Source organism: Lonchura striata, chromosome 4, assembly GCF_046129695.1.
Source record: "Lonchura striata isolate bLonStr1 chromosome 4, bLonStr1.mat, whole genome shotgun sequence".
NCBI lineage: Eukaryota > Metazoa > Chordata > Aves > Passeriformes > Estrildidae > Lonchura > Lonchura striata.
This window is the reverse complement of record NC_134606.1, coordinates 13,520,677-13,542,231: the sequence shown is the minus strand read 5'-3', so window position 1 is coordinate 13,542,231 and position 21,555 is coordinate 13,520,677. Positions and strand designations below refer to the sequence as shown.

At 38.1% G+C, this 21,555-nt stretch overlaps 2 protein-coding genes across 4 annotated transcripts in view; one reads left to right on the top strand and one right to left on the bottom strand.

The window, feature by feature from the left end:
• The window catches only part of CLNK (cytokine dependent hematopoietic cell linker), a 25,248-nt gene extending 18,373 nt beyond the window's left edge, over nucleotides 1-6,875 (top strand). The window contains exons 12-15 of the mRNA XM_031504576.2: nucleotides 686-819; nucleotides 1,139-1,216; nucleotides 1,348-1,503; nucleotides 6,747-6,875. Coding sequence (XP_031360436.2) covers nucleotides 686-819; nucleotides 1,139-1,216; nucleotides 1,348-1,503; nucleotides 6,747-6,875 — 497 coding nt within the window. The remainder of the gene's footprint in view (nucleotides 1-685; nucleotides 820-1,138; nucleotides 1,217-1,347; nucleotides 1,504-6,746) is intronic.
• ZNF518B (zinc finger protein 518B) lies at nucleotides 6,585-21,555 on the bottom strand. Of its 3 annotated transcripts, none has more exons than XM_021554310.2 (2): nucleotides 21,383-21,555; nucleotides 6,585-14,010 (listed from the first exon to the last, which is right to left on the bottom strand). In XM_021554310.2, exon 2 carries the CDS (start codon nucleotides 13,806-13,808, stop codon nucleotides 10,584-10,586), a length of 3,225 nt encoding a protein of 1,074 aa, XP_021409985.2. In that variant the 5' UTR covers nucleotides 13,809-14,010; nucleotides 21,383-21,555; the 3' UTR covers nucleotides 6,585-10,583. The 3 variants fall into 3 exon arrangements, with proteins under 3 accessions (XP_021409985.2, XP_021409984.2, XP_021409986.2); XM_021554309.2 differs by lacking the exon at nucleotides 21,383-21,555 and adding an exon at nucleotides 21,023-21,207; XM_021554311.2 differs by lacking the exon at nucleotides 21,383-21,555 and adding an exon at nucleotides 21,063-21,207.

The window sequence follows — 21,555 nt, the reverse complement described above, 5'->3', positions numbered from 1 at the left end:
GGCTAGCTGGGTCTAGCTAGTAGAGATAGCAAATCACATTTGCTTTGAAAGATTTCAGCTCCTCCAGGCCCCTGCACGGAGCAGGCACACACAGCCAAAGACCAACACCTTCTCCTTAATGTCAGAGCAACCTTACCCCTTGGCCCAGAATTTGCTAACTGAAACAAGTCACAAAGAAATTCATCAGCATGGCAGAACTTCTGCATCATCTGAGGTTTCAACAACTTGGTAGAAACAATGCTAGCTGGCAATGGAATAATGAGAGGCTTTCATATGATCCAATGTAACAGTAACTGGGATCCAACACAAATAAAAGAGACTCAAAAGGTGAAAACAGAACAGAATGAACCATTATCCTTGTCCCATATTTAGTATTTTATTTAGCATTTGCTGTTTTATTAATAGTTTATTACTTTGCTATGTGCACAATAGCCTGTCAGATTAAAGTCAATTAAAATCCATCAGGAAACCTATGTGTTAAATCTCTGGGGGCATTAATCTGAAATCACTAATGCTGCATTAGCACAAGACCACTCTTCACAGACAGCTCTAAATTTTAAAGGTTAATATCGCAATACTCTAAATTAAAAGTACTATTCTCAAAATTACTCAGTAAAAGATAGTATAAAATTAAATTACAGCTTTTAAAAATGCAACCTTTTTCCTTCTGAATTTACTTTTACAGGTTCCACATTAAGTATAGATAACTTGACAGTGAAGAAGCCACCACCTCCTACATCATATGCAACATGCAAAAATAAATCAAAACATTTGCTTGTAGAACAGGAAATGCAATCTCTTACCAAACCCACTGAAAAGGTAAAGACCAGCTTTGCTACAAAAAATTACAAGTCTTAAGGAAACAGGACTAACACTATATGGCACCACTCCTGACCCCCCATGAAAGCCGTGGATGTTCAGCACCATTGAGAAAGTCCAATATGAGCTCTTGAAACCATGGATAAGAACTTAAATGTCTAATTTGATTAACAATTCGTAAACAGATTTCTCCATATAGATGCATTACCATTATATACTGTGCTGCATGTGCTTTAAATGCAGATTAGATACAATCTGGTTTTTCTTCTGCCAGTTTTTGTTGATTTCTCTGCACTGATTATGCTATCTTAAAATTAAGGATTTAAACAAATGTGAGTGGTATGTTGGAGAATATGATCGCCATAAAGCAGAGAAGATACTGTTACAGAAAAACACTGTAAGTACCATTTATCTCAAAACATGGGAGGTAAACTCTTGGGGGAAAACTTCTGTAAGCTGTCCACAATGGCTTACAAGTTTTGTTGTGAACTAACCATACAATCCATAATTTAAATCTGTGTCATTCAGGATGAGACATTCTTGGTTAGAGATTGTTCAAAGAAATCAAAGGCTGAACCATACGTTTTGGTTGTTTATTATGGAAGAAGAGTATACAACATTAAAGTACGATTCCTGGAAGAAAGCCAACAATACGCGTTGGGAACAGGGCTCAGAGGAGAGTGTGTAAGTAAAATCCCATCTGCTGTTACAGCCTATAGCTTTTATGTTAGACTTCACAAGTTCTTAATACTAAATATTAGTTACAAACTCTCCCACACAACAAACTTGCTGTTTCATTAAAGTTTATTTTACAATACCCTCATTTTAAGTGTCTCAAATTTGAAACAGCTTCAACATAACTTAATACCAAATTTTGCACTCCATGCTCAAATTCAGATTTAAATCAATTAAAAAATCTCCTAAATACTTATTATCTACTGAAAGTAATATCTGCAAAGTAAAAAGGAAAGATAAGTTCTACCTTTTCTGGTATACACATATTTTAGCATATTTTTAAACTTGTGATAATTTAAGCAGGCATTTTCAAATATATACAGCTCCACATATCTGACAGCAGGACCTGGTGCTATGAAGCAACAGGATAACAGTTGTCATGGATATTCAGAAGCAATTAAATCATGTGGGTCCCTAGCAATCAGTCTTTCAGATATGGTAAATTTCAATTAGAAAATCCCTTTAGACAAGCAATGCTTCTTTACATAATTAAATTCAATAATAGTAATGATAAGAGTCTAATTCTTATTCTACATATATGGTTAAAAAAACACTGTATCTGCAAGTTTTCTTGTGTTTAACACAAGAAACAAAACACATTAAAATGAAAGTCAACTCTATAAAAATGTGATACTGGCAAAACAAAACAATCAAAAAACCAAAACAAAAGAACTAACCAAAAAACTTAGAAAAGACAAACACAACATAAAACTTAAAGAATGCTCAGCTGCAGAGCAAAAAAGCAAAGCAACAGCCTCTTATGAGTTACTAGCTGTGGAAATCACTGACACAAATCCAACTCAGGTGAAGCAGCAAAAACTCTGTAGCTGAATCTTCAATATCCTTTACATGCATGTCAATACTTTTCAGAACTTACCTTTTTTATAAACAGACTTTAAAAAGCCTGAAATCAAAATGACCCGAGTTGATTTAAGGCATTTGATAGGTCCAAAATTTATATTTAAGAGTTTTTCTTAGAAAACATGGGATAGGATTCATGAACTTTCAAAAGAGGAACACGGTTTACTGGCAAGTTGTTCTTCAGGGACATTTGTTTAATTATAAAGGGGGAAAAAATCCCTCATTATGCAAGCACAGTGAAACAGTTTGGAAGCTGCATGGTTGCACAAATCAAGAACTGCAGTGCATCATCCTGGTGCTGCTGTAGTGACCATCCGTATTCTATAAAGTACTGGCTGCAATTCTGAACTGAAACTCCCAGATGATTTCCTGGAATTTTAGTGTGACTTAGGAGAAAGCAAGTTTAGTTGTCCACGGTTCTGACATTGTTTAGTCTTCCTGTAATGGCTCTAATACAAACAAGCTCAGAACAGAAACAATGACAGAAATAAGGCACGCTACAGAACAGTGTAGTATATGTGTATTCTCACGAGAGAATAAAGACATAGAACAAAATTTTCATTAGGTTAACAGCTTTAACAATTAAGGTAACTGGAAAATTACTTGAACAGTACATCAACAATTTTTAGTGAACTAAAAGGAAGGAGAACACAATCCCACCCATCTCAGGAAATACCAAAATATATGACTGTTGTTTGTTCCAACTTCTGCACAGACAATACATATCTTAAACACTGGGTCTGGACTGATTAGTCAAATTGCAAAGTACAACTCCAAAATAAGGATTCCAAGCATCTAGTTAACAACACACAGTGCATCCAAGACCTGGCCAAATGTGTAATCATGACTGCCTAACTTATCCCTTCTTCTTTGAGGATTCTTTAACTCAAATCTTCCCCTGGATCAAGCACAACAGAAAAAATCATAACTGCTTTGCTGGTCAACTAAGTGTTGTGCCAGGGAATCACAAACATGGCAATGTTGCACTCCTATGTATTATTCTCAGCGGCAGACACGAAAATAGCACTGGGCACAAAGCACATAAGCAGTAATGAACAATCAGTGGCACCAACATTGCTCAGAAGAGCTTCTTCCATCTCAGGCAGTCTCATAGGGTTCCCCAAAAGGGCTCTTGAAAACTCTCACCTCAATTTTTGCAGCTCATCTAAGTTTTTTTCTTCCAAAGAAAGTGAAAACACTTTCTAAGGGTGTAAATTACAGAAGACTGCTGCCTATAATTTTTTAGTACCCATTAAAAATCTTTCCAGAGCACTCTGTTTTGCTCCTGTGCAGGGATACCCTTTGTTACACCACATTTTGCAGTGCAGCCAAACCTAGCTGCTCTATCTAGATTAGCTGAATATTCCCTCTTCACCAGCCAATGAGAAAGAAAACTAAACACCAATGAACATGTGCAGACCTATTACATTTTTCCATGGTTGGTGAATTTATTCAGAGGTTTGGTCTTAACAGATTTTCTGCAGTGTGTTTTCACTTTTGAATTAGTCTGTTTTCATCCATTAAAAACACATTTTTTCCTCACTCATAAATAAGAAAAATTATTCAGTTTTCCCTATCTTATTGCAATTTTCAATTTTTACTATACAGCCTAAAAGTTGTTAACATATTGTATCACCAAGTAAGATTTTAAATTAACAGTTATTTTTTAAAATGTATTTAACTCCCATGAGTGCTTTTATCATTAGTTCCCATAAGGAGGAAAAAAAGGGGTTGATCATCAGATTTTTATGGTAAAAGTAACTGAAGTTCCATGCAGCTAAATTAGTATCAAACTCTAACGTAATAAATAGAAGGGTAAAAAAAATCACTTACTCTCTTAGTGGAGCTACATTTTTTGCTAGCTATTTAGCCACAGATGTTCACACCTACATACATATTTAATATACTGTATTGAGCTTTCTAAAGGCCAAATTACATAAAGCTATAAAGATCAGATCCCCAAAATGATGCATACATGGAATTTAGGAATTTACATTCAAAACTGAGCATCCTTTACTTGGCTGCTGCCTCCCTCTACTCCAGACAATTTCACTATTAAAGATCCAGAGATCCCTGTAACACTGGCTTTTTTTCATCTGCATAGTTCTTTGGAAAATTATGAAATACAAACCTTGCTCGCATTTAAAGCTGATCATGACACAAAATTTACATATTTTTCTTCTTTTCAAAACTAGATCTGCCACACACGAAATACATGCTTTTAGCATGTCTGCAGCATCACTCTCAATTCCCAATGCAATTAAAAATGCATCAAAATGAAAGGCAGCTGTAGGCTTCTCTTCAGCTTGGCACCTGCTTTACAAAGAAGTTTAGAGCAGAGCCTGATGTGTATCTCTGGATCTCCCTGTTCCAGCCACAGACACTATTCTCCATCCTCACCACTGCATTTGCAGATACCTTTCCTCTTCAAACGGTAGTAAGTCATAGCAGTCACACCATTTCACTCAGTTCATTTCCATGTGAGCCAAAAGGATTAGCTGCACCCACCTTCAGCAGCCACCAAACTGGCCTGGCCCATCCAGGCAGATTAGGGAGCACTTCCACATTGCCTCCCACTGACAGTGCTTTGTCAACAGCTACTGTCAGGAAAAGAGGCACAACAAACAGCCAGTACCTTCAGCTCAGAGAGGTTTACAAGATAAGCATCTTGTCCACAGCTCAGTGATGAAAGGTCTCATTCAGGATGTGCAACATAACCTGGAGTTTCACCACCTTCCCAACACAATTCAGAGTACACCTTTCACAAGCAACCCTTGAGACCCTATTCCCATCTCCCCAGAATAGGCTGGAGATCTGCAGATGGGAAATCCCTACGACAGCAGAGATGGGCTGAGTCTCTTCACACAGTGAAAGGAAACAAATCAAATACTGAATTTTCTTCATCTTCATGTCTTTAGGTGTCTTTACACCTAACAAAATGCAGAGTTCCATTAATAGAGCCAGGGATATAAAATACTGAAACACTTTTTATCCATTACTAAACAGCTAGAAAAATGAACAATGTGGCATTAACCTACTGAAGCCTAATTAAATTTCCAAAGCAGATGAATAATCATAGTAGACTTTTTGACTTCCCAGCCAGTAGAAAAAATTCAAAAACAGGAAAAGAACTGGTGCTGGAAGAGTTAATTTAGAATAAAAAAAGTAAGGATTACTTTCATAAGGCATGAAATACACACCAGTTTTGCCTCGGTTTTCAGTAGCAACAGTGACTTTGAACACAAGCAGACAAAACAGCAAAGTAAAACAGATGCATATGAGTAAAAATTATCATAAGAAAACTTGAATTACCATACTGGCTTTGAGATCAAACCATTTTCATCTAAATACAGGAACAGTTTCACCAAATCACATCCTTGATCAGATTCTGTTAGTGTGAATCAGGTGGGGGGTGAGAGACACTACCACGAGACACTACGAAGTGTACAATGAAGAGCCGTGTTTACAGAATATATTATATAAATAGGTGACAAGTATTAATGTCAAAGTAAGCTTACATTACTATGTGCAGTTCTGGTGGTTCAATACCAATGAATACAAAGACTAGCCCAAGAGGAAAACACTGATACGGTAAGAGTTTTGTGGCGTGATGAAAGCTTAGAAGGTACACACATGGAAGACTACTACTTAAACTGAAGGACTGCTAATTATTGGAATGGGATTCTTCCACTACAGCAGATGAGAATAAACACCTTGTGTAGCATTCTCTTGCTGTTTGATCAGGTCAGCAACCTTGAAGCAGACCTTTACCACTTCAGGAGTTGCCTGGAGAATATCAGTTTTTTGGGCGTGACAGAACAAGATGCTTTTTGTTCCATGCTTCAAAGGGATTGTATAGCAACTGTCTCAATAATCTGAATGGGAAAAAGGTTAATAAGGTACATTTAAACTTGCAGTGTAAAATATCATGTACTGCTAATTAAGTGTAAAATATCATGTACTGCTAATTAAGTGTAAATTTACACTTAAGTGTAAAACTAGTAACAATTTATAGTTGTTTCATCATTTCAATATATATCATCACATCTGGCATCACAACCTTCTATAGGTGATATTGCATTATCAGAGTTTGGACATGCTCCCTTTTTGCCCTCAGGAGCTAGTTGCTTTGTCCTGCACATGAGAGACACAAAAAAGAAATATAAGGATCAAAATATGGTGCTTTTAATTTTAGAATTGCTTTCATTCTAATCATAATTCCACAAAAAATGTCACTTATTTTTAATATTGCCATTTGCAAGTCTTTTAATGTTATAGATTAGTTATAGCAACTTCACTTTCAGTCACTGATTACTATCTTTTCCCAACAGAAATTTAATTCAGTGGAAGAGATCATTGACTTCTACAAATCCGTTCCCATAACGCTCATTGATGGAAAGGATCAGTCAGGAAACCACAGAGAACAATGCTACCTCACACATCCATTCAAGTCATGCTGATGTTTTCTGCCTTATTGTCGCTGATTCATCTGTACAGATATAAATAGAACTCTTACTGAAATGTCTCAAAAGTCAGATTAGTCTTTTGAGCAAGGAGCTCCCCATAATATAAGGAAGCATTACAGATATACTCCATTTTTTGATTGTTGCATTTTCACTTTGAGGATACAAGTAAACAATATGTCAAGATATTAATTCACAGGAAGGTATTGAGACCAACTCCTGACACCTTGACAATGACGGACCAATTTGCTTATCTTGCACTCTATGTTCTAACTTCAGATGAAAATTAAACTTGCCCTTGCTTACCTAAATGTCACTGAAACTCTGCTAAGTAGCAAAACCTAATAAAGTATACCACAGTCATTAAATAAATATTCTTGCTTTTAAAAATACACATGAAACACTGTGTGTCAGAGTTCTCACTGTCTAATAATTCCATGTGGTGTGCATGTTTGCTCAACAACAAGCTGTGCTCAGCTGCCACTGAAGTTAGTGTCAGTTGATGCTTATAGGCACTGGAGATTTTAAAGCTAGCTGTGATCATGTAAATTCTATTATTCAATGAGCACTTACTCTTCAGCTTAAGTAGAAGATACTTGTGTGCCATACCTGAGCCTTCAAACACTTACACAGTAGGACCATTATGCAAACAGTCACTTTGAATTCATACCATATGCAAATGTAGAGATAAAAATCTTAAGTACAATGAGTAGATGTACTTCAAAACCAGCAAGAAAACATGTTCCAGTGTGTATGAGCAAAGAACATAAGAATGCGATTATTTTTCCAGAAAAAAAACCCAGAAATATTTATTCATACAATTTGAGTTTTGGAAGGCTAGCTAAATTTTGTAGGTATGTGAAGGCAAACTACAATTCCGTATTTACATGAAGGGATTTTTCTGCACAGCATCGATAATCTTCCTAACCACACTCAGAAGTTTGACTAGGTTGTTGTAATATACAAAAAAAGATGTATTACAATCACCTAGTTACTTTAGAACCTTAGTTACTTTATCCTTATAGAATAGGAACAAGAAGAACAAAACCACTCAAGCCCAAAACCACAGCATTCCAACGCAATTTATGACGTACGAACCAGTGGTACAAACTAGCTCTAAAAAGATTTAGCAGTTAATTGTTATTTTGTTTCAACCTTTTTATTTCTCAATGCTGAGTCAGAAGGGAAGAAAACATCCACTGTAAATTATATCTCTCAAACTGATGACACTGTTAAACCTGAAGGAAATTATTCTGACATAATTTTATCTAGTAAAAGTATTAGAAGCTGCTAAAAGAGTTTAGCAGAGTTCATAACAAAAAGCATGACATAATCTGCTTTAAGAATTTCATAACTGCAATACAATTTAACTTATAAGGTTTTCATGTTGAAAGAAAAAAAAAATCTAAATTAAAAACCATAAAAACCCCAAGGTTTAACAATTTAGGTAACAGATTATGGCAGCAACATACAGATCTTTGCAGATGTTTACTAATGGCAGTGAGGTACAGAGCTTTGCAGATGTTTACTAAAGTAAACAGTAAACTTGCTTACAGAAGACAAGCATTACTAGTATACTTAAACTACCCACAATCCACAAAGCTGAGCAGCAACACTCTCCCCATTCCCCCCAGTACAGCTTTCATGAGCAATGTTCTGATTTTGCCAGTGACAACTCTTACAAACAAAATTCAAAACTATTTATTTGGTAGCTTCTACAGAAACAAAATTAATTCAAACAGTAACCTGGAGTGAAGGAACTAAAACAAAGGAGGAATGCTAACCATGGGGGTTTTTGTGTTGACCATTTCAGTATTCTTTTTTTATGTTATGCTGCAATTTTAAAATGGAAACTATTTTCATCATTGAAAATGCAAATAGCACTGTTAGGTTTGGCATCAAAGAATATGAAGTGGGGAAAAAAAACCCTCTAGTGTACCCATCTAAAAAAATATAATTCCATTTGAATACAAAATGAGAACTGTCATTTCCTTATTATTGACAAAACAGGAAAAACAAAGTTTGTTCTGTGGAATAGTTTTAGTCTGATACAAATGATACAAAAATTTTCCATGTGTACATGATGAAAAGATCTGACTTAAAGCACCAGCTATCAGAAGGATTTTAACACTGTATTGCAAAATTATGGGAAAGCAGTAAGTGGTTTTGAAAGTAAACCTCAGTCAGATGCAGTTTTAAAATATTTACATTCTAGTGTAGATATGATAAATATTTTATCAAAACAATGTATAATCTGCTGGAGTATATAAAAAAATATTTCCAGCTAAACTGTTTACAAAAATGCACCATCAGTTAAAAGAGTTAGGGACTACCAGTTTACCAGAGAAGTCCCAATTCAAACATGGAACACACATCCAGCATTAGAATCAGTATTGATTTTCATATTTCTAAAACTGTAACACATTATTTTAATTGTAAGTATGTGCTTCAATATACTTTATTCTATATGATTCTAAATTGATGTAAAATTGACAAGATGAAGAGAAACATCCACAGCTCACATACAGAAACAGTAACTTCAGTGTCATCCATCCCTATTTTTACTAAAAAGCTGTCATTTGGCCCTGATTTAGAGAAGTGTTTAAGCAACTGAGCAATGTTTACACTGCACTGAAGTCAGTACGTATCAGACATAATCTGTAACTAGGCACATGCTTGTATGAATTTGAGGCCTACAAAAAATAAATTGTAACAACATCCAAATTCTTAAGTATGATGAAAGATTGCACTGAAAATCTGGTTCAACACTGTCAATGTAAAAGCTGTGCAACTTGGCTTTTCAGTTTGAAGTCTTCAACAAGCTCCCTAGTAAATAAGCTCACCAGCTAGAGTTCTAACCAAATACCAAGTCTGTAAATGCTTCTATCACACACAAGGTGGTACAGAGTTTATGTTTGTCTAATACTATTTTAGAACAGCCTTCACACCATATAGAGAAGTGCTTTACACTATCAGCCTAAGCCTGATGGTATTCTGGCTTGATGGCACAGAATCCTGACAGTGTTCTGCTCCCTTGCATCTACACAATACAGTCTAGGTAGAGACTCAGTACTAAACAAAATTCATTTTTTCAGTGTTATCAGGAGGAACTGATTCCATAGATTTTTCATTTACACCCTTGTACCTCCTCTGAAGTCATCAGAAGTGTTTTTATTTCACTGAAACACAGCACTTGCATTTAAATTTTACTTTATATGCATAGTGCTTAATTTGCCACTAAAACCTATGACATACACTTGCTGTCCATGGAGGACCAAAGGTGCATTTCCATACAGATGCGCTTGATCTCTGAAACACCATGCTGTAATAAAGCAAACTAAACCCTGTTAAATTTACAAAGTTCTCATAATCTAAGATTTTAATCCATACAGACCTAGCACAAACCACATACAGAACAGTATCCTAAAGTAACTAGAAAGATGTTTGCATAGCAAATCTTCTTCAAATTTCTCCTATGGAGCAGATGAAGCTGACCTCCAATACAAATTTCAATCACAAGAGTGCAAAGTGGTGCCTAATCCTCACTATCAGCTTCTCTATCTCACTGTACTTCTACTCTCTTCTTCACTTTGCTAACAGCAGAGGACTTTTGGCAAAATAAAGCAGTTTTTTTCCATCCTCCATTCCAAGCAAGTTAGTGTCACTCATTAAAACCAAGAGGGGAAACGTCCCCCAGGCTCTCACTTAATGTTTTCTTGCTTGAAGAGAAAGAACATCCCAACCCTTGGTTGCTTCTGTTAAGTGTCTCTGTCCATGACTAATCCATTCTTCTTGGTCCATATATACTCTCCCACAAAACCAACACTTAAACAGACATCGAAGTGCTTCAGCTGGCGACGTTTCCACCACTTGGTAGTTGTTTTTGTGGGTCTTTTTTAGCTTCATTTTTAGCATACTCTGCTTTTTTGCTTGGTTTCCTATCTCAGCATTCTGAAGAGTAAGACGCTTTCGATAACGTTTGACACCAAGACAACTACTTGTCCTTTCTGACAGAACTACTTTCAGGACTTGACCTTTATACTTGTTGATAGTCTTCATAACATTAATTATCTCTGGTGAATCAACATCAGGATGGTTTAGTACCACAACTGGTTGATTACGACGAGGGCATTTTATCAACTGATTTGTTTTCAGAGGAAGAAGTCGAAGACGTCTTGCTGTCAACAGGTATGACATATCAGAACTTGAAGTGGTTTCTGACTGAGCTCTTGTTTTCCTCTTAGGAAGTTCTCTGAAGCTTGTTTGTTTTGCCTTATTTTTGGGACTTTTTGAATAAGGCTTGCTTTGCTTGCTCACTTCAATGCTTTTCTGAAATGGTACACCAGTTTGCTTGCTGTTGTTTTTAGTACTTGCCTCTCGCTTTGGTCTCTGCCTGAGTGATATAGTTTGGGACTCAGCATTTGGTTCGCTCTGATTAGGCAAACATGGGAAACTACTGCTGAGTGTCTCAGAAACACTGACGGGAACTGGGCGAGGCAGAAACATTTCATTGTGATGCACAGGAGTTGATGTTTCACTCCTGTTTTCTATTCCATAGGAGCTTTGACTGCTAGTAGCATTCAGCACTCTCAGCATTGTCCCTTTGGGGATAAACACTGGGGTAGCAACGTGGGAATTTTTAGTCACCCTGCTTTTAGAAGATCTTGCAAATGTAAAGAGCTGGTCTTCATTGTGTTCTTCATTACTAATCACACTTCTTCCACCATGTGCTTCAGACAAAGTTGCAGGTTGTTCCACTTCAGTGGCACAAACAGCTCCCTCACAGCTTGCTGAACTTTCTTGAGGCAAGAGCAACTTTTTACTGGAAGCCTGGCATCTCAAGGGCATGGATTTCATGTTAGGTTCAGCAGCAGACATGAGTTGAGCAATCTTTCTACACAGCAATGTTGCTGATTTCTTCCTGTGTCTTGTGTCATCCCATCTGACATCCTCTGGAACATTTTCAGTCCCAGAGCTAAGAGAAAATACAGATGAAATAACAGGTCCTTCTAAAGGACTGCCTTTATTTTCCATCTTCTGTAGTTCAAGTGATTTCAGAAGATGATTACTCTTTTGGCTTATGGTTTCAGTTCTCTTTACTTTGCTCAAGCCAAAAGTTATATCCTCAAAAGCTGGAGTTTTAGTAATGTGAAAGTTTTTTCCTGCTTCAGAAGATGTAATAGATTTTTCATCAAAACCCTTTCCAGCTAAATGTGCTTCGTTAGAGCTGACTGGTAGACTCCTACATTCTTTGTCAACCCTCTTCACAGACAATGTATCCTTTTCTTTATGGACAGCAGAAAAATTCTGGCCCTCCTGAGCAGCTTGTACTGAAATATTCTTGGAACTTTTACCTTCGGAAATGAAAGCGTGTTTTGGACAGTATGTATCTTCACCTTCTTCATAACAATATATATCGCTCTGCAAGCTGTTTTGTCCATCTACTTTCCCCCTTGAGGATTTAGTATCACTTTTTTTTTCAGCGCTGTTCATCACCAGAGATGGAGAACGAAGTTCTATAACACCTGAATGGACATCACTACCTTTCACCAAATGAAAGCATAATTTTGATTTGTCTTCCCTCTGAATAGCTACAGAGCTATAGCCTGAGAGCTGAGAATCAGAAGAACAAAAACATTCCGAATTCTTGTCATACGTACTATCCAAATTAAGCTGGTTACTAACACTGGATAATTTGTTTACATTCACTTCCATAGTTAGTAACTCATTTTTACACACAGAAGTTTTATTTACTTCTGCAGATTGTTCTATACCTTGATTCTCAAATTCCTCTTCTGCACAGTTCACAGGTTTGTAAGCTGCTTCTTTCATAGGAATTAGTTTAAGAACCAGCTGTTGTGCTCCATTCACTATTTTAAGTTCTACTATCTGAGCTAAACAGTTGGAAGGAACTACAAGTTCAGATGGTGCAATTACTGTTAAAGGCATCCCAGGTTGTAAAGGCTCGGTTTTTGGAGAATAAACCTCAACCTCCACACTTTGATTCTCACATACACTCATTGCAGATGGCTCCAATATTGTCTTATCCTGGACCGATGATGTGTTTATGCTACATTCTACATTTTGAGACAAGCAGACTGTTTTAGTTGCCTTACTTGGAATATCACAAACCATATTTGATGACAAATTTGAAAGTTCATTTTGGAAACGAATTTTATTGTATTTCTGCTTTTTACATAAAGTGCTTTGACTCTGTTTCTTTTGCTTGTGGTTCATGAGAGTATTTGACAGCCGTTTTCTGGGTGTTTCATGTACTCTCCTTGTATGTTTAACTATATAGTCATGTCTAACAGCACCATATTCACAGTACTCACACTGATACGGAAAGGTTCCAGTGTGTTTCACCAAATGTCTCTGGAATTCTCCTTTGGTGTAGGATACATAACTACAGTGGGAACAAAGAAACTTAATTTCTTCATGTTGCCCTACATGCTTTTTATACTGTAAAGGATCCTTTGTTGAAAATCTGCATTTATCACAGTAGTATTTGCCTGGCAGAAAATTTTTTACTTTAAACGTTTTTTGGGTTTTACTTGGAGTTTTTCTTTCATGTTTTTCATAGTCTGCAGCATTGGCACCCTCAGGAACAAAATCAAAAGCTGGTGGTTTAATATGACTGCACTTCTTGCAGATGAAATTTTTGTCTTCAGTCCACCCAAGCTTCTTGTGCTTCTCTATATCTTGCATTGAAATTTTCTGAACATTTCTGCACTTTATGCAGCTTATCAATGACAACTTATTGTTCTCAGCCTCAGTTCCTTGGTAACAGCAGTTTTGGTCATCTGCCCCTTTTGACAGATTTGTTTTATCATCAGATTGTTTTGGGGATGTAGTTAAAGAATTGTTTTTATCATTAATTTGGTCAGGGTACAATCTTGGTAAAATTTCCCTCATTTTTTTCAACTGCATTTCAGATGAAGCAACTCTGCACCATTTTCATTAAACAAAACAGCAGCAGACAAAATGTTTTCTTGGTATCAGTCCTGTGTACGTTTCTTGTCAATCAATCATTCAGGCTACCAATCTGTAGAATATAAGCTTTGGAAGAAATGATGCTCAAGCAACTGCATCCGCATTATATTCCACGTTCTTAGGCAATCAGCTTGCAGCACTAAAGAATAAAAGCAGAACATTAAGTCAATTAAGATTCAATGATCACTGAAATACAATGAACTAATAATTGAACTATTAGTGGACTACAGATGAATTACAGAGTGCAATTCTACTGTTAATATACCACTGATTGTATTCTGCATATACAACCAGGAAGTCATACCAAATCAAATAATCCTTTAACATTTGCTCTCATTCAAAACATTCCCAAATTCATATAATTACCTGCTATGCATAAAAACCTGAAGAGTTTATGGTATTTCTCCCATGTCATGAAAAATTTTACACTTAAGAAACATATTTATAAGCCAAACAAGATACTTGATAACAGAACTGAACAGCAAAGTATGATTTCAGTTCACATATAGCCCTCAACTCAGGACAAAATATCATGAAACATGCAAGTTCCATTCATATATAAACAGGAAAACAGAATGTGACTACAATGGTTACTAGAAACACAGAACTATTAGTCTGTTTTTAAATAAAAGAATTTTTAAGTTAGCATGGAAATTTCTAACATACAGAAGAAGTTATTTTCTAATCAGTGCCAATGTTTCAGATACAAACAGTCTTGAACACTAATTCATAACAAAATGTGATTTATGCTTCACATGTTCTCAAAGTAATGAAGTCAAAACAATCTGTGCCTGCAAAATTAATTACTTTTTCTTCTATTAATATTACAGTATAATCACTTCTATATATGTGGACAAGCATATAAATAATTCACTTCATCCTAATATAACAGAATGTCAATCAAGCAAAATAAACAATGCAACATAAGGCAGAGGGAGATCAGTAATATCGCTGTAAAACACCAAATTAACACATGCAATATGTTTGGTCCACAGGTTCCAGCACTTTGTCTCTCTACTGTATTTAACAGGAAGACGATCTCAGCCTTTAACCTTTTGGCAAGACTATGAGACCACTATTACTTGGAAAATAAACAATTAAATTAGGCTTTTGAGGCATACATGAAGTCCAATCAACACCTTTCTTATTCTAATATCATTAGTTATAGACATACTGTTGCACACACTTCCATCCACAAACATATTCAATTGCATGAGGTTACTTCTGTTTTCCAATACACTCTAAAAAAGGCTTCTGCTTCTGAAGTCCAGATCCTCACCAAATCTACCCACAGAGATCAGGGCCTGATTTGGACTCCAAAACCAAAGTGCTCAGTTCACTTAAGCAGCTTCCCATCACAATAATCATACTGTAATTGAGAAATTAAACTATGGTACTGGAAAGACATTGAGGTGCCCGAGTGAGTCCAGAGAAGGGCAACAGAGCTGTGAAAGCTCTAGAGAGTAAATCTTACAAGGAGTGGTTGAGGGAACTGGGGGTGTCAAAAAGGAAGCTCAGGGGAGACCTTACTGCTCTCTGTAACTACTTGAAAGGAGGCTGCAGCCAGGTGGGTGTCAGCCCCTTCTCCCAGGTAGCAAGTGACAGGAAGAGAGGAAATCGCCTCAAGCTGCACCAGACCACATTTAGATTGAGTATTAAGAAAATTTTTTCCTTGAAAGGGTTGTCAATAATTAGAACAGGTTTCCTGTGGAGGTGGTGGAGTTACCTCCTGGGGATGGAATCCCCATCCCTGGAGATATTAAAGACCTGTAAACTGGGCACTCAGGGACATGGTTCAGTGGTCAGCTTGGCAGTGCTGGGTTACAGGTTAGACTTGATGATCTTGTAGGTCTTTTCCAGCCCAAATAATTCTGTGATCTCCCCAGTGGTTTGACAGGACTAAATACCTGATCCAAGGAGGTTTTCCTGCATATTATGTGTTCACAACCCAGAAAGCAACCATACTATTGCATCAAAAGCAGCATAGCCAGCACATTGAGAGAGGCAATTCTCTCACTCTGCTCTCATGAGACCCTCCCTGGACTGCAGCTGCATCCAGCTTTGGGGCTCCCAACACAAGGAAGTGCCTCTCCTCTGGACCCATTCAAAGCTTATCACAGGGCTGATGCACTTCTCCCATGAGGACAGGCTGAGAGAGTTGGGGTTGTTCAGCATAAAGAGGTGGCTTCACAAAGACCTTAAAGTACCTTCAAGTACTAAAAAGGGGCTTTCAAGAAGGCTGCAGAGCGACTTTTCACAAGGGCATGCAGTGGTAGGACAAGGGGACATAGCTTCAAGCTGAAGAAAGGAAGATTTAAATTAGATATTAGGAAGAAATTCATTACTGTGCGGACGGTGAGGCACCGGAACAGGTTGTGCAGAGAAGTTGTGGATGCCCCATCCCTGGCAGTGCTCAAGGCCAGGCTGGATGGAGCCCTGAGCAGTCTGGTCTAGTGGAAAGCATTCTTTCTCATGGCAGGAAGTTGAACTATGTCTCTTCCAACACAAACCACTCAGCGAGTCCATCATCTTCCTTGTACTGCATCAACATCCATGACTGATACATCAATGCTGCCCTAAAGATAGGGCTCTTCAAAGTGTTCTGATGTAACCACAAACATCAGTAAGTTAGAAAACTGGTTGGGGCAACATAACAAACTTCTCACTCTTAAGCAGATGGATGGGTGTACACTAAAACTCCTTAGTGGGCAGCTCTAGAACTGTAGTAATCTCATCTCATTGCAACGCAGACAGCTGTGAAAATACACACAATCTGAAAAACAAATCAATGGCAGTGTTGCAGAAAAGAGGAAAGTACACATGACTGCTGTATCATGATCTGGAGGATTTTCTTCAAGCAATTCTAATGTGGATGACATTATGTGCTTTATCATCCAGATTCTAAAGAAGACTGAAAAGCACAACATTTGCAGTAGTTCAGATGGAACATCCTTCCCTGGTTACTACCATTTTCTAGACTTAAGACTAACCCGCTGACATGCAAGTGTGGTGGCAGGCCTGTTCAGGACATCCACTGTTTTATTTCAGGAGAAAGAAGATAAGAGATCTTGATATGTTCAAGATCCAGACCAAAGATGCTTTATGCATTTCTATACAGCTTTAAGAAAGAAGTAACATGGCATCTGAAAGGAAACGGGGAAATTATGTCAGTATTTGCCTTTTTCTGCTGTTAACATCTATCCATTAATACTGAAACCGCCCTCCATGTGAACTCACTGAAAGCTAAGTATAGAGAATTTATGCCATCAACATCCCTGACCACAAAAAAAGTATAAACCCAGAGAATTTTCTTGTGTTTTTTAAACTCTGTAGATTTCACTTTATGGGAGAACATAAAAAATAATCCACAACCTTTAAAGGGCAAGAAAGTACAAGAAACACAGTCCAACATTTTCAGAACATTTCAACTTAACAGTTCTGGGCTTCTCAGTCCAAGACTATGCCAGAAAAATTTAACAGAGGTAATTCGAAGAACAGGCTACCAATCCTTCCAAATTTTTCCAATTCAGACAGCTATATGTAGGAAAGTCTGCCATGGTTTAAGCCCAAAACCATGTTTTCATGCAGACCTGTGACAAATATTGTTGCTGGAATGCGGGTTCCCAGCGTTGGTGTGCCAGGCTGATCCCAGGCAGCAGCCAAGCAGCCACAGAGCCGCTTCCTGCTGTCCCACCCTCCCCTCCCTCAGGAGCAAGGAGAGCAAAGGGAAGAAGCACAGGAAAGTTTATAGGTCAGGACAAAGGCAGTTTAACAGAAGGAAAGAAGCAGGGAGGTGACAGAAGGGAAATCACTCACCACCTTCCACAAGCAAACCAATGCCCAGCCAGTCTCTGAGCAGCAGCCACCCTGGAAGGCAACCCCCCTCTGCTTCCAGTTTTCATGGCTGAGCACAGCCCTGCATGATGTGGACTACCCCCAGACCAATTCTGGGCAGCTGTCCCAGCTTTGTGCCCTCCCAATCTCTTGCCCACCCCACGTCTAATCAATAGAGTTGGGCGGGAAGAAAACCTTGACATTGTGCAAACATTGTTCAGCACCGGTGTGTTACCAAGACTGTTTTAGCCACAGATCCAAAACAGCACTGTACAGGCTGCTTTCAAGAAATTTAACTCCATCCAGCCAGACCCAGTAAAGGGTAAAAAAACCAACTGAATAACCAGCTGATGTCAAAGTAACATCTCTACTGTCTTCCTAGCTAGCTTTTCACCATATACCTTTAACATTGACCAGTTAATAACAAAGGTTTTGATACAAACAGCTCCAATTTATACTTATTTTGGATAAAACAAGCCCAAAATTATATTGTAATTTCATGCCTGCATTAAAAATATTTTTTTTCTAGTTATTTCAGAAATCCAAGATCATCAATGTACACAGGGAGGTGAACATTACATACATTCACTCCATACCACTGGGGAAGGTGGGGAGGGGGAGGAATTCCCCTAAAGATTTGTTTTTGTATTTGAAGGATTGGCAGAAACATGTTTCAGAAGATTTAATTAAAAGACAGATAGTTGATTTTTGAGTTATAATCATATATTGGTCTGTGCACACAGACCAGCCCAAAGATATCATTAAAGGAAGACCTCGAAGTCTGCAAAGAGTCTTAATGGCAAACACAGAAATGGGACAGATGAAAAATGAAATAAGAGACACTAAAAGTGTCAAAGTCAATTCCAGTTACGGTCTTCACAGGAATGAATTCAGAAAAAAATATTAAAATATTAAGAAATACAACAAAGTACCCAAATTAGGAAACATTCAAAAAAATTAGAGACCCTAGTTTGGAGAGGGAAAAAAAAAAAAAAAAAAACACATATGGAAAAAAGACATCACACAAAAGATAAACCAAATTTTCCCATTCACTCCTACCAAACACCTGCAATCCAGTGACATTAAAAGGTCAGACATTCAACAAAACAAACATTTCTGCCTTTCACACAACAATATCGTATCTTGAACTTTGCCGCTCAAGACACAAGAAATTAACAGATTCACAGAAATTAAAAGGCATTGCAAACTCTGGATATCCCAGGTACATAAAGGTTAAAAAACAAAGATCCATCAAAACAAAGGAAAATAGGATCAAACATCCTCTGCAGCCTGACTATGCCAAATTCAACCAGTACAAGGGTTTTTGCAGTAGGTTATAAACCACTGATGTAGCCACTGTCAGACTGGAAATTTCTCTTTACTTCAAATACATCAAAAATTTGTTCATCATTTCAAAGAAAAATATGTACATTCCAGGGCTTCTGTTTCCTTTAGCTCAAACTACATGCTGCTATCAATGCAAAGGGTGTGATGAGCAGGATGCATGTAGCCTATGTGATCAAATAAATGAGCCCTTACTTCGGCAAAGCACACAGGCACAAAGATCACAGACTGCAGCCAATAATCAGGGTGTGCTTTGGTACTGAAATGCCCATATAAGTCACCCCTAAGAAAAAGAAGTTTAAGCAGATTTGGAAGACACTGTGCATCACAGCATCAGGAGGATGCAGTGTATAAAATTTGAGCCATGGTGAAAAATTTCAATCAATTTCTATATATGCTTAAAATTACCTTGCCTGTATTTGGCACTTATATATACATATATATATATATATATATATATATATATATATATACATTTATATATACATACATATATATACTGACTGTTTAACATCAACTATTTCTGTTCAGCAGAGTTAACTGTTCTACTGACCCAACTACATGGCTGCCAATTACCAGTCACTCATTTTAGGCCTAATGACTGGGAGAGAGCCAAAGTGCTTCACTCAAGTATTACATATTGCATTAATTAAAATAATTAATTTTGTATTAAAAAACAAACAATTTAAATGCACCAAAAAAATGTCATCTACAAGTATTTCTTCTTAAAAAGCCATTTTGTCTTCTCACAATAACAGCTAATCACATAGTCGTAACAGTTCTTGGTTTTTAGCTGAAATTCACATGAGGTTTTTCAAAGCAAACTGAATGAGGATTGACAATGCAGACAATTAAGAAGAGCAAGGATGATGCACCAAGTTGTTAGAGCTCATTTTTATTAAAAAATATACAGTTCTTTCACTCTATAGAAAAAAATAAATTACACTTAAAATGTTGATTACTTACAAAGTCATACAAAACACCGTTTGAAAGGAAATCACTATTTTTTTGAATGCATAATTGAAAAATTGACCGATCTACTAAGATTTTTTTGGCATTGTATGGACACAGGTACATGTATGTACCATGCAGCATTCTACTGAAATGGAGGTCTGCTTCCCTGCGGCTCTAGGAACAAGGCCTAGCTTTATTTGTATCTGAAAGATACACATTTCTGTCATAACATTCAACTGCTTGGTGGTCTTCCTGCAATAAGCTAAACAAGGCATTACCAAAAAACTACTAACAAAAGCAGTATTCTACACAGCTCAGATATGTTTATACAGTTGTTTATCATTACATGTATGATCAATTTATTTTAATCTGTGGTGTTCATTTCATCATTTCACACAATTTAAAACGATTTTCAAAGTCTTTCTGCATATCCACAGCATACTGACTAGTACAAAGCATTACTCTACTCTTGAGTTCTAAGGCCTGTAGGAAATACAGCAAGGAAGTATGGCACTGAAGAAAATGGGAGAGGGAAGAGACCCATTAAAAGCACATATCCCTCCATGCCCAGATCTCCAAGCACTCATGTAGATGTTAAAATTGATTTCCACAGATTTCATTCCTGCTAAAATTAGCCACATACTGTTTGTACGTGCAAGAAAAGATCCTTGACTGTAACCACCTACTGCAGTAACAATGCACAACAGACTGCTAGAAAAATCCTGTAAAACACCATTAGTCTTCTCAACTATAAAGCAGACTTTTTAAATTAAATGTACATTGCACGACATTTTGGCTACATCTACGTTAACACTGGCTTATTTATTTAGAAGAAAATCGGTTTATACGTCTAAATTATTTTAAGCGTCCAATGAAATACTTTTCAATGATAGACTGTCTTGCAACAAAATTCAATATGGGATTCAATTAAGCCAATCTTATGCCCAAAGACTCAAAAGAACCTTATTTGCACACAAAACACAGGATGTTCTGTTTTGCTGATGAATACATTTACTAACCCGACAGCTCCTTTTCTTCAGGATGACCAAGACGACAAACCTGGACAACAGCTTTAGTCCATCCGAGTCCAAAGCGGCCTGATGGCGTCCCCGATTCAGCAACGCCAGCCCTCCTTTCCCTGGGCACGCCGCCCCCGGCCCGGCTGCCGGCCCCGCGCCCGCGCGGCCTCCCCGGGGCGCTCCCGCGCGCGGGCCCGAGCGCGCCGCGGGGCTGCGCTGGGGGCGCGCAACCTCCGCCCGCCGCCGCCGCGCGCAGTGCCGCCGCCGGCCCGCAGGGGGCAGCACCGCGCGCCGCGCCCGCCCCGCGCGGCCGCCCGGCGGGAGCGGCGGGAGCGGCGGGAGCGGCGGGCCGGGACTCACCTGGCTCGGAGCGCGGCGAGGGCGATGGAGGAAGGGCCGCGTCCCTCGGCGCCGGCCCCGCCGGCCGCCGCCGCTCCCGTTGTGTCCGGACACGGGAGAACGCAGCGCCGCCCCGCGTCCTGCGCGGCCGCTGCCGCCCCGCCCTGCGGCGCTCATTCCGGCAGGGCGGGCGA